This window comes from Metopolophium dirhodum, chromosome 1, assembly GCF_019925205.1.
Source record: "Metopolophium dirhodum isolate CAU chromosome 1, ASM1992520v1, whole genome shotgun sequence".
Taxonomy (NCBI): Eukaryota; Metazoa; Arthropoda; class Insecta; order Hemiptera; family Aphididae; genus Metopolophium; species Metopolophium dirhodum.
The window spans coordinates 97,100,093-97,113,790 of record NC_083560.1 but is presented as its reverse complement, the minus strand read 5'-3'; the positions used below and the strand labels follow the sequence as shown (position 1 = coordinate 97,113,790).

At 34.7% G+C, this 13,698-nt stretch overlaps 1 protein-coding gene across 2 annotated transcripts; it reads right to left on the bottom strand.

Annotated features, from left to right (window-relative positions):
* Nucleotides 1-7,014: 7,014 nt before the first annotated feature.
* Nucleotides 7,015-8,367, bottom strand: LOC132937146 (uncharacterized). Of its 2 annotated transcripts, XM_061003979.1 has the most exons (3): nt 7,525-8,367; nt 7,344-7,466; nt 7,015-7,277 (listed from the first exon to the last, which is right to left on the bottom strand). In XM_061003979.1, exons 1-3 carry the CDS (start codon nt 8,218-8,220, stop codon nt 7,050-7,052), a joined length of 1,047 nt encoding a protein of 348 aa, XP_060859962.1. In that variant the 5' UTR covers nt 8,221-8,367; the 3' UTR covers nt 7,015-7,049. The 2 variants fall into 2 exon arrangements, with proteins under 2 accessions (XP_060859962.1, XP_060859961.1); XM_061003978.1 differs by having other exon boundaries at nt 7,015-7,466.
* Between the last annotated feature and the right edge of the window lie 5,331 nt (nt 8,368-13,698).

Genomic DNA, 13,698 nt, shown 5'->3' with positions numbered 1-13,698 from the left:
TTTCTTGTAATATTTTTTTTTTCCTGTATAATTGTTTAAGGTATAACCATGTTTTTGCCAATATATTTAATTAAAAAATCTTATAAATGTATAAATAAAATAAAAAACAATGTTAAAATATTATTATGTTTATTAAATAAAATGTATACAAAAATCTTTAAGAATTATTTATAAACCATTTCCTTATAGCAAATACTTTATAGAATGTACATTGTTTTGGATTAAATTCCATATGAAAAATACAGCAAGGTAAGGTTTCTTCATCGCATATTTGATCCAAACGTGGACATCCAAGGTCTTCGATGTTGATTATTGCGACTTGAGGTATAAATTCTGCGAGCATCTGTTTTTTCTGTTCGCCTTTGACATAAATGCAGGTGAATTTTAATGAGTTCAATATTCTACTTAATTCTTCATACTCAACATCACCATATTCTATAGTTAGTTTATGATAGTTATGTTCCAGCCACTTGTTAGTTTTTTCACTCTTGTTGTCTTGCATAGTTTTTGAATTTTTAAAAATCCAATGTTGAGTTGCCCACGTTGCTGTGTCGACTATAGACATTTCTTTAATAAAATATTTATTTTTTGTTCCAAGAACGCAATGCATGTCTACGATAGCCGACGACATAATTACAGGTTTTATTAAATTATTGTAAATATTTATATCACTGACAGAGGACTACCGCACACAATGGGGTATACAGGTCGACTGAAATTATACTTCAATTTCTCATATATTTAACCAACTAATTAGTAAGTATATTAAATAAAATTAAGTTTTCTTAATTTTTTTGCCTTCAATGATCTCTAAACGTGAGTTTAAATCTGAAATATATGTTCCATGATTCGGTAATGAATTTTCATCAAATATTCCAGTTATACGATTTACTTCAGCTTTTAATTGAGCCACGTCAAGCCCCTGGATAGCGATTGCTGTACTAGTTTCAGCACAGTTATTAAATAGCTCCGACATACGATTTTCGCAATTTAATAAAGACTTATTACTTGTTTGTATATTATTTTCCAACAATTGTATCTTATCATGTAGATTAACAATATTACTTTTCAAAGTATCAATTTCTTTCTGTTGGAGTTTCGTATCATTTAGTATCGTTTTGTTACTTGACTGAATATCTGAAATAATTCTCCTAGTGTCACTCACCTGAGAACTACCAAACACGTTCATAGTTATAAAACGACTGACACTATTTTTTAACATCACGTGTATTTATCCAACTATTATGTATATTATCGAATCCTAGCCACTTGACGTACATTTGATCGCCCTTTTTGCGAATAATTTTCTCGATTAAATATTCGTTTGGGAAATCGGTCTTGCTTATTTCCGAAGAATAAAAACAACCGGCAATAGGGTTACTCATATAATCTTGCAACTGATAAGTAGCGGGCAATGTTTTATTTATTTTGATAATCTCGAATATTTCCGTAGACCAGTTTGGTAAATAACCTTTTGTAAATACGCCTTTCTGTGTGCTTATACGAACTTTATCACCGACTTTGAATTTAATTTTTTCATTATTAATTTTACGCTGTTTTATTACCACTGAGGCGGGGTCGGAATCTGCTTGTATTGGTGTCATTCCTATCGTCCTGTGTGGTGAATTATTGTATTCGTCGAGCAACTTTGGTAGAATTGAAACCCATTCGTGAGAGCCACGTGCAGTAAACTCCTTATACATTCTCCCTTTCAAAGTACGATTCATCCTTTCTGCGATGCTAGCCTTTAGAATACTGAAAGTTGAATATTTGTGTATGCCATACTTGCTCATCAAAGCGTCAAAAGTGGTGTTGTAAAATTCTTTTCCGTTATCGAGTTGTAAAAGTTTTGGTGAACGTTCGACTAATATTGTAGCCATCGCGCTAGTAACTTCTTTACCTGTCTTAGACTTTAACGGTTTCGCCCAAGAAAATTTCGTAAAACAGTCAATTACAACCAGGATGTATTTGTAACCACCATTTACTTTTGAATATGGTATCATTTCAACCAAGTCAGCTTGCCATAAATCATTTTTTCCATAGACGTTAACTCGACGCCTAGTGAAATTTTTCCTTGCTGGTTTATGAAGTTCGTTAGCGATTTCCCGTTTAGACATCTGGAACTCGCTTTATTAGACCGGCCTCACGTAATTCCTCGAAAATCGATATTATTTCGTTTGAAACGCCTGTATTACCAGCGGCCTTTGACGCTAGAAGTAGACGTAATCGATCGACCAACTCGTTTGGATTGTCCCAATACACTAAGTTATTTTTCTGCAATTTCATAGACAGTCCACTGCCCGAGGGAAATAATTTATTGATGATTGATGTATATTTAAAGCCACCCTTTTTTATTATTTTTCTTCCAATAGCTATATGTGCTGATGTCTGTGCCAATATAGATTTATACACATCTAAATCGTTATCGGTATAAACAAGCGGATTTTTCAAAAAATCAGGTCTGAATAAGACCTGAGGTTAAGTTATAAACAGTACCGTCGTCAATAAGTATAGTGTTTTCGATGAATTTTACTTCTTTATCGCCCAATATAATATGGCCATTTGGAAGTTTTTTCGGACCGTATATTTTATCCAAGTCTGTAGACTGTAGCCAATTTTCAATTTCCTGTTGATAGTCGTCTGCAAATGAGTTTTTCGAGCTGACGTTAATATTTTCTTTGTTTAAACGAGGTTTATTCGATATTTTAGTTAATGGATCGATTATTGGTTTTAATGTCTGTGTCATTAGTTGTTGAACATTATCCGAGCCTGTTTTTAATGCGATATATTTACGTTTAATACTTTCCTTAGCTTTGACAAGCTCATCTAGAACAGTAGTTGCATCCGTCATGACTACGTTTTAAATGATAATATTTATTAATTGTATCGCCTTATATAAGCACATAAGTATCAAACCCAAAACGATAACGTCCGTTATCACGCCCACAATCTTTACAAATAACAACAAATGTAAACATCTCACGGTTCCAACATGTCATACAAAAATTTTGAAATTGTACATATGTCATGTCCCCTGAACAGTGCTCTTGATATACATGTTTTAAATTAGTTTCATCTTGTTTGAACAATACTATTAAATTTGCATTATCACGTATCAGCTGTTTAGGTACTTTTGAATAACTCTGAGCCAGATAAAATATATCAATTTTATTGTGGCGACCTCGAGAAAAATAATCTCTTATTACATTTTGTTGTTCTCCGATAACATCATCCAAGATAAAAATTGAGTTCGGTAAAACTTTCTCGGGTGGAATTACTTTATCATTCTCGAAAAAGGTAAAAATGTTGATACCATCAATACCGTCAATAATACGTTTCAGTAATTTATATTTCGGTTGTTCCAGCGTCTTGGAGTATATGTAAACGTTTTCAAATCGCAAACCGTTTTCATCGACAAGTAGAAAATACATCAGATTGGTTTTACCACAACCAGAGCTCCCAAGTACCAACGACCTTATCGTATTTGGGAAAAGTTCACCATGTCTCTGTTGAATTGTCTCGGGAGAATCAATATTATAAATTCGGAGTTTTTTCTCTTGTTCGATAAAGCGCATTTTTTTTTAATTTTTCACTATAAATATAGGTGCTATGTTAGCGATAGCGTCACACGATGTCTCACGTTCGTAAGCGAAACAACAATAAAGGCTCCGGTCTTATTAACTCTGTTATAAATCATTTACCCGTGGAATTACATTTACCTGGTTATAGGTAAGTCGCTACAATATATTATGACTAATAAATCCGTTTTAAATTTTGTGATTAATTGTTTTTAGATTTGCTGGTCCCGGAACCAAATTAAAAGAAAGACTAGCGCGTGGAGAACGCGGAATAAACCGTCTTGACGAGTTGGCCAGAGCCCACGATATCGCATACGAAGAAAGTAATTCACTAACCGATAGACACAGAGCGGACGAAGTATTAGAAAATCAAGCTTGGGAAGTGTTTAAATCTAAAAACACAGGTATCAAGGAAAAAGCTGCGTCTTGGCTGGTCACTACAGCCATGAAGGTCAAACGTAAGATTGGAGCTGGTTGCGGATTTAAACAAATGGTTTTGGCTGCTAAAAATTCGATCAAAAATAAAATTAACGAAAAAAATATAACTAAATTAGTAAAAACATGTCTGTCAGCTGCGAAAAAATCTAAAAAATCTAAAAACAAGAAGACTAAAACTCCAAGGATTATACCGATACCGAAAAAGGGCGGTGTTTTACCATTAATACCTATTTTTGCTGGTTTATCTGCATTAGGTGCACTTACCGGAGGTGTCGGTAATATAGTAAAAGTCGTGAAAGAATTAAATTCTGGTAAAAACACTCCTATTCATTTAGGCAAAGGCTTATATCTAGCACCTCACAAGGGTAGTTCTTATAAAATCGTAAAAGGTAAAGGTTTATACCTAGCACCATACAAGGGCGGATCAGTTAAGAAGAAGAAGAAGTCTAGGTCAAAAAACTAATTGTTACGTTACCCGATAGAGCGTTGTTCGATTATGAAGTTATAAAATACGCTGTCATGTTGAAAATACCTCATTTCATTGGCGTATTTTCTAGAGACAAGTTGCCACAACGTTTAAAAAATCAAGAGTCGGCTGTAGTTAATTTAGACACTGAAATCGGTACAGGTACTCATTGGGTAGCGTATAAGAAAATCGGAAAACAAGTTAAATATTTTGACAGCTACGGAAACTTACCCCCTCCGTTAGAATTACAGAAATATTTCAACGGGTGCAGTATCGAATATAATTACGATAGACATCAAAAATATAATACAACAAACTGTGGTCACTTGTGCTTACAATTTTTATCATGTACACTATAACGTTAACCGGCAACTCGAGTGAATTGTCATGCGACTTTTTTCCACCTATAGAAGTCAGTAAAAATGCTAAAATCTGTCTGCTGGGTTTTCAAACAAATAATTCTATACCTAATGTAAACGAAAAATGCAGCAAAATAGGAATCACAAATAATATCGCTGGTAAGCGTACAAGCGGAAGCTATACAATACCCACTGGATCTTATGAGTTGAAGGAAATCGAAGCGGCAATAATACGTGTATTACCTAATTCAGATACTTTATTCATGTTGAGAGCAGATAATATTACATTAAAATGCTCAATGTTTTGTAGCGAAACTGTAGATTTTTCCATGTCTGATAGTATAGGACAGTTATTGGGGTTTAAAAACCGTAAGTATGGTGCTAATGTCAATCACGTATCAGATGCGTTGGTCAATATTACTAAAACAAACTGTATATATATCGACTCAAATCTGGTTATGGGTTCATTCGTTAACGGTAAGCAGTGCCATACAATACATGAGTTTTACCCGAATGTACCTCCAGGTTATAAAATAATAGAGGTTCCAACACATTTGGTATTTTACCCAATTAATTCTACATCTATAACGCACGCGAGTATAATTTTAAAAAATCAAGACAACGAGTTGGTCGATCTGCGAGGCGAGCCAGTATCGATACGATTATTAATTCAAGACTTGTGATGGGTCTGAAATTTTGTAATATAAATAGGACTGCATATTATGTAAAACCTGTCAGTCGTATTAAAAACAGTAGAAAGGTAACAACTCCGAAGAAGAAGAAATATTCGAAACGTAAACAAGTTGATCATAGTCTAACAGCAGATAATTTGGCTTTTCTACGCTCGCTGAACGCTATTTAATATGGACGATTTGTATTTGGATGTAACGGCTGGATACACCGACGATTGTAAAATAACTCAAATTGACTATCATTCTTTTTTACCGTATTCAACATCTGCTCTTTCCAATAACGATGAGGTGCGTATTGCTCTGCATAACACAGAGTCTTATACTTTACCATGTGAGAGTTATATTTACATCGAGGGGACAATAATCAAACCTGTGGAAATAACTGACGAGATTAGATTCATAAACAACGGACTGGCATTTCTTTTCTCTGAAATGAAATACGAAATAAACGGTACTCAAATTCAGAAACTCGTCAATCCGGGTATATCGTCCACATTAAAAGGATATTGCTCGTATAATAAAACAAATATTTCATCGCGTCATAATGCTGCTTGGGATAGCGACATTAAAACTGCTAATAAAGATTTTATCGATAACGACCATTTTAACGGATGTATTAATCTTAAAGATTTGTTTGGTTTTTGTGAAGATTATAAGCGAATTTTAATAAACTGTAATCAGCAACTTATATTAAATAGAGCATCGATTGATATCAATGCCATCAAGCAGTTTAAAAATAATGAAGTTGTCGCAGACGCTCCTAAACTAAAAGACGTTAAAATAAACATAACAAAAATATTGTGGCGGATGCCTATAGTGAGAGTTAGTGACAGAGAAAAAATTAGACTGTTGAAAGTAATCAATAGTCAGAAACCACTGACATGTGCGTTTAGATCGTGGGAACTGTGTGAATATCCATTTTTACCTCAAAACACTTCGCATTCGTGGAAAGTGAAGACATCCAACAAATTAGAAAAACCTAGGTATGTAATAATCGGTTTTCAAACCGCTAGGAAAAATAGTCCGACTAAAGCAATGTCGTGTTTCGACCATTGTAAAATAAAAAACCTAAAGGTCTATTTAAACGCAGAAGTATTCCCCTATGAAGATTTTCAGTGTGACTTTACCAAGAATAAGATGGCGACATTATATCGCACGTATGCCGAGTTCCAGAAATCTTACTACGGACATGAAGATGTGAAACCTCTGTTGAATCGAGCAGATTTCAAAAATCTGTCTCCAATTATAGTTGTTGACATGAGCAGACAGAACGATAACGTGAAAACATCAACCGTCGACCTCAGGATTGAACTAGAAGCAGACGAAGCGTTCCCAGCTTCAACATCTGCATATTGCTTAATATTACATGACCAAATTATAAATTATAATCCATTTAATGGAGAAGTAAGAACCTTGTAAATACTTATTGTAAACCTTACTATTATTTTAATAAATAAAAAACTTTTTTTTAAGTATCACGCTTGTTTTATTTTCACATAAATTAGTCATACAAATATTAAAATAGACGTCGCTTAACATCACGTACTGGCGTCGGATGCTTGGCGAAGGTTGACTGAGATCGTTTGTGTGATGGCACTGGATGTTCGGTGAAAGTTGGGTAAGGTTGTGGTGGTGATATCGTCCTGAATTGGTAGAAAAAATCAGGCCCATCGTTTACCTCGTATGCCTGCGGGTTGCGAATCTCGGCTGGTGTCCGTGCAGGTCCATCAATATGATCTAGTGCCTGGGAAAAATAAATATAAAATAAATATTGTGTTTTTATTTTTAAAACTATGTTTATATAAATTACCTTAGCTAAAATATCATCCTTAGGCTGATTAAATCCATCACGTGCAGATGAATCGTCGTGTATGCTGAATATATTGCTGACCGGCGAATAGCTTGGCGACGTTGGTGTATCCATTTGACCATTCTGTAACTAAAATTGTATTAAATATTTTTTTACATGTACTACTATATTTATGAATTACCTCATGCGTCAACTGTTGTAACACAGTTTCAGCTAGTTGTACGGTTGCATACATTTGTATTTGACCGATCATGTTTGGGTAAATTTTCTCCGTTCGATCGTCTTGTACGTTTTTAATGAATATTAACATATCTTCTAAATTTTTCGGTGGTGATTTAAGGTGAGCAGATTTCTCATGTAGATACATCGCAAAATCGTCAAACTGCCTTGTAATTAATGGAGCAGTGTTTACTTCTTTCCGTACAATACTTTCGAAAATACTACATTCAAGATATTGAAGCTTAATAAAGTCCTCCCGATTTAACAGTACTCTGCACCCGTCCTGAGTTTTTGACTCTATTACTAGCACATTTTCTCCGCCATACACCATACTGGATATTTTATGAAATTCCGTCTCAAGAAATATGATGCGCTTGTACTGGACCGTATCTAATATAAATGATAAGATATGCCCCATCATAGAGAATATGCGTCTCAGGAAATCCGGCGATATTTTAACATGACGCGATGGTGTTAATAAATGAACGGTGACTTGAAAATTATCAGTAGGATCGACACCGACAAGTATGAATTTGCGTGCTGTAAAGTTGATCGTGTAGCTTGTGGTTTCGATGAGTTCAGCCGGTGGCGATGGTGGTACATACGTAAAGGTCTTCTTCTTGTATAATGCAGCGTTGTCTTCAATTGAACCAGCCATGTTTTTAAAAATTGTTTATTATAAAAATAATAAAGACTTGGAAAAATTGTAAACACTTAACAAATATAATAAAGACGGAGGAGAATCGTACGTGTGTACACTTGACGACAGACTGATTGAATGCCGACTCTTGCGGAGCCTATATAGTGTCCGTTTCACATTCACGTGTTGTAGATATTTCTCATATTAAATAATATAGGTTTATTTCATGATTTTCGGCTATTTGATCGTTTTCAAAAAAACCTACACCGTACTCCAAATGTAGACATACAGTAGATATTTCTGAATTATATCAATAATCGTTTATTTCGTGATTTTCGGCTATTTGATCGTTTTCAAAAAAACCTACACCGTACTCCAAATGTAGACATACAGTAGATATTTCTGATTTATATCAATAAGCGTTTATTTCGTGATTTTCGGCTATTTGATCGTTTTCAAAAAAACCTACACCGTACTCCAAATGTAGACATACAGTAGATATTTCTGAATTATATCAATAAGCGTTTATTTCGTGATTTTCGGCTATTTGAATAAATCTACACCGTCATAACAATAAATATATGCGTCATACGATATTTAATAATAATATATGTTTATTTTTAATTTCACACTCAACGTTGATAGTAGTAATTACTGATAAGGAGATTTATACACCGCACACGTTACGGATAATCGTTATCACTAATGAGGAGTTAATTACTGATAAGGTTACGGTAGTTGCATCAGATGCTGATAGTAGGAGTTAATTACTGATAAGGAGATTTATACACCGCACACGTTACGGATAATCATTATCACTAATTAACTGATGGTGCGGAGGGTGCGGAGGGTGCGGGGATCAGCGGTCTGAACTCCCCAAATGATACTACTCGCTTCAATGTATGACAAAACGTTGGTGTTATACACTAGGTACACTATTTGCATTGTCACAACTCATTTTTTTACTAATCACTAACTTACAATTAACTTACTCGCTCATGTTACACTTACTTTATACTACATACTTACCATAGACACTACACTTTACATAATGTATAACTTATTTCAATTTCGTTACTGCTGTCTCTGATTAGATATTGGTTTTTTTCTATTTCATTTATAATACCTATGCTCACAGCTAATAATTTCTATACATTATTTATTTTTTTGTGCATTTTGTGCGTACACTACTCCTATGTACAAAACTCAACTTCTAATTCAATATTTCTCATTTCATTTCAATTGAACACTAACACACGTGCCTAGAGTTAGAGTAATGAATTCTACGGATTACTTTTGTTTGTGTTTCTTATGTACTTAAATACACTTCAACTCAGTGTATTTAAACAAAACACTTTGTATTCTACATTGTAATACATTTTGCATTATGCTACTCTTTTTCATTTTTTTACACCACCACATTACTTTTGTTGACATTATGTGTGAGCATCAATTAAATAAGACTCTGTTGTTGACACTTCTGAGAACATCAACAATACACCAATGTATGCGCTACAAACATGTACCTACACAAGGATTAATCAATTTCAATTTTGTAAAATAAATCAGAAAACCGTGTTACTTTGTTACAGAACAATGCGAGAAGTGTGGGCTGGAGAAAACGCTCCCGGCAGAGATCCTCAGTTGCTTCCAAGGAGAGTGAGAATGCATTTTGTCGCCGACGGAAATGTGGACAGGAGTATTGTAGGGCCCGCCACTTTAAGTGCGAGGAAACAAGCCCGAATCATTTTTCTACATGCTGCAATAACGGTCTGATGGCCGTTTCAGGACCGCGTGTGTTGACACCTGCACCGCATTTACTACAGAGGTTGTTGGTTGAAGATTCGGTAGAAGGTAGACACTACCGAAATAACATCCGCCGGTATAACAACACTTTGGCATTTGCTGCTTTCTCCACCGACCTCAAACACACGGCGCTTGCCAGGTCGGGGACCGAATGTGTTCACTGTTCATGGGCAGGGATATTGGACAATAAGTAATGACTTGATCGGGAACGATCCTATCCAACGCAGATTCTGCCAGCTGTATTTCGTCGAATCCGGCGAGGCAAACCGGATTCGTAGGGACCAGCAGCAATTACTGCCTGCCGCACACCGTCTATTGCCAAGTGTACTCGAAGACTTAGACGGGCTGTTACGGGACATCAATCCATTCGCACAGGCTTTTGAGTAGGTAATATATTTAATTAATTTTACTGAACAATTCACATTTGCATTACACTACACTATAGACAAATCATGTTCACATTGACATTTAGTTTCTCAAAATCGGCTAGCAAGTACGCATGTCATTATTCCAATTACCAATTGTTATAATTAATTACACTATTTGATTAACCTTATCACAGTGTAGATTTACCTGCCTACTTAAACTAGGTATACATTTTGGTTGTGTATTTTTTACTTTGTTTGCATTCATACATTTTCAATTAGTTACAAATACTTACTTTAATAAGTAACTAGAAAAAGATAAATTCTTATTCGCAATCACAACACATTATTTCCTAAATATATTAACAATGTTCAGTCACAAATTAAAAGTTAATTTTATTTTGTTCATTTTCAGTTACGGATACAGATTAATTTCTCTTAAAAGTATTCATATACTTGGTAGGTACACGGAAAATTCTTTACATACACTGCTTTTTAATATATACTATGCTACATAAGTTTCTGATTGATGTCAAGTGCTGGTTCTCTATCCCAATAATTGTTGGTCAGCAATTACATATACTAGCGTCATTACGCTTCAATGTATGACAAAACGTTGGTGTTATACACTAGGTACACTATTTGCATTGTCACAACTCATTTTTTTACTAATCACTAACTTACAATTAACTTACTCGCTCATGTTACACTTACTTTATACTACATACTTACCATAGACACTACACTTTACATAATGTATAACTTATTTCAATTTCGTTACTGCTGTCTCTGATTAGATATTGGTTTTTTTCTATTTCATTTATAATACCTATGCTCACAGCTAATAATTTCTATACATTATTTATTTTTTTGTGCATTTTGTGCGTACACTACTCCTATGTACAAAACTCAACTTCTAATTCAATATTTCTCATTTCATTTCAATTGAACACTAACACACGTGCCTAGAGTTAGAGTAATGAATTCTACGGATTACTTTTGTTTGTGTTTCTTATGTACTTAAATACACTTCAACTCAGTGTATTTAAACAAAACACTTTGTATTCTACATTGTAATACATTTTGCATTATGCTACTCTTTTTCATTTTTTTACACCACCACATTACTTTTGTTGACATTATGTGTGAGCATCAATTAAATAAGACTCTGTTGTTGACACTTCTGAGAACATCAACAATACACCAATGTATGCGCTACAAACATGTACCTACACAAGGATTAATCAATTTCAATTTTGTAAAATAAATCAGAAAACCGTGTTACTTTGTTACAGAACAATGCGAGAAGTGTGGGCTGGAGAAAACGCTCCCGGCAGAGATCCTCAGTTGCTTCCAAGGAGAGTGAGAATGCATTTTGTCGCCGACGGAAATGTGGACAGGAGTATTGTAGGGCCCGCCACTTTAAGTGCGAGGAAACAAGCCCGAATCATTTTTCTACATGCTGCAATAACGGTCTGATGGCCGTTTCAGGACCGCGTGTGTTGACACCTGCACCGCATTTACTACAGAGGTTGTTGGTTGAAGATTCGGTAGAAGGTAGACACTACCGAAATAACATCCGCCGGTATAACAACACTTTGGCATTTGCTGCTTTCTCCACCGACCTCAAACACACGGCGCTTGCCAGGTCGGGGACCGAATGTGTTCACTGTTCATGGGCAGGGATATTGGACAATAAGTAATGACTTGATCGGGAACGATCCTATCCAACGCAGATTCTGCCAGCTGTATTTCGTCGAATCCGGCGAGGCAAACCGGATTCGTAGGGACCAGCAGCAATTACTGCCTGCCGCACACCGTCTATTGCCAAGTGTACTCGAAGACTTAGACGGGCTGTTACGGGACATCAATCCATTCGCACAGGCTTTTGAGTAGGTAATATATTTAATTAATTTTACTGAACAATTCACATTTGCATTACACTACACTATAGACAAATCATGTTCACATTGACATTTAGTTTCTCAAAATCGGCTAGCAAGTACGCATGTCATTATTCCAATTACCAATTGTTATAATTAATTACACTATTTGATTAACCTTATCACAGTGTAGATTTACCTGCCTACTTAAACTAGGTATACATTTTGGTTGTGTATTTTTTACTTTGTTTGCATTCATACATTTTCAATTAGTTACAAATACTTACTTTAATAAGTAACTAGAAAAAGATAAATTCTTATTCGCAATCACAACACATTATTTCCTAAATATATTAACAATGTTCAGTCACAAATTAAAAGTTAATTTTATTTTGTTCATTTTCAGTTACGGATACAGATTAATTTCTCTTAAAAGTATTCATATACTTGGTAGGTACACGGAAAATTCTTTACATACACTGCTTTTTAATATATACTATGCTACATAAGTTTCTGATTGATGTCAAGTGCTGGTTCTCTATCCCAATAATTGTTGGTCAGCAATTACATATACTAGCGTCATTACGCTTCAATGTATGACAAAACGTTGGTGTTATACACTAGGTACACTATTTGCATTGTCACAACTCATTTTTTTACTAATCACTAACTTACAATTAACTTACTCGCTCATGTTACACTTACTTTATACTACATACTTACCATAGACACTACACTTTACATAATGTATAACTTATTTCAATTTCGTTACTGCTGTCTCTGATTAGATATTGGTTTTTTTCTATTTCATTTATAATACCTATACTCACAGCTAATAATTTCTATACATTATTTATTTTTTTGTGCATTTTGTGCGTACACTACTCCTATGTACAAAACTCAACTTCTAATTCAATATTTCTCATTTCATTTCAATTGAACACTAACACACGTGCCTAGAGTTAGAGTAATGAATTCTACGGATTACTTTTGTTTGTGTTTCTTATGTACTTAAATACACTTCAACTCAGTGTATTTAAACAAAACACTTTGTATTCTACATTGTAATACATTTTGCATTATGCTACTCTTTTTCATTTTTTTACACCACCACATTACTTTTGTTGACATTATGTGTGAGCATCAATTAAATAAGACTCTGTTGTTGACACTTCTGAGAACATCAACAATACACCAATGTATGCGCTACAAACATGTACCTACACAAGGATTAATCAATTTCAATTTTGTAAAATAAATCAGAAAACCGTGTTACTTTGTTACAGAACAATGCGAGAAGTGTGGGCTGGAGAAAACGCTCCCGGCAGAGATCCTCAGTTGCTTCCAAGGAGAGTGAGAATGCATTTTGTCGCCGACGGAAATGTGGACAGGAGTATTGTAGGGCCCGCCACTTTAAGTGCGAGGAAACAAGCCCGAATCAT

Coding starts and splice junctions, on each gene's coding strand:
- LOC132937146 (XM_061003978.1), bottom strand. CDS start 8,220: ATGGCTGGTTCAATTGAAGACAACGCTGCATTATACAAGAAGAAGACC. Junction 7,467..7,524: donor TACAACAGTTGACGCATGAG/GTAATTCATAAA, acceptor TTTTAGTTACAG/AATGGTCAAATGGATACACC.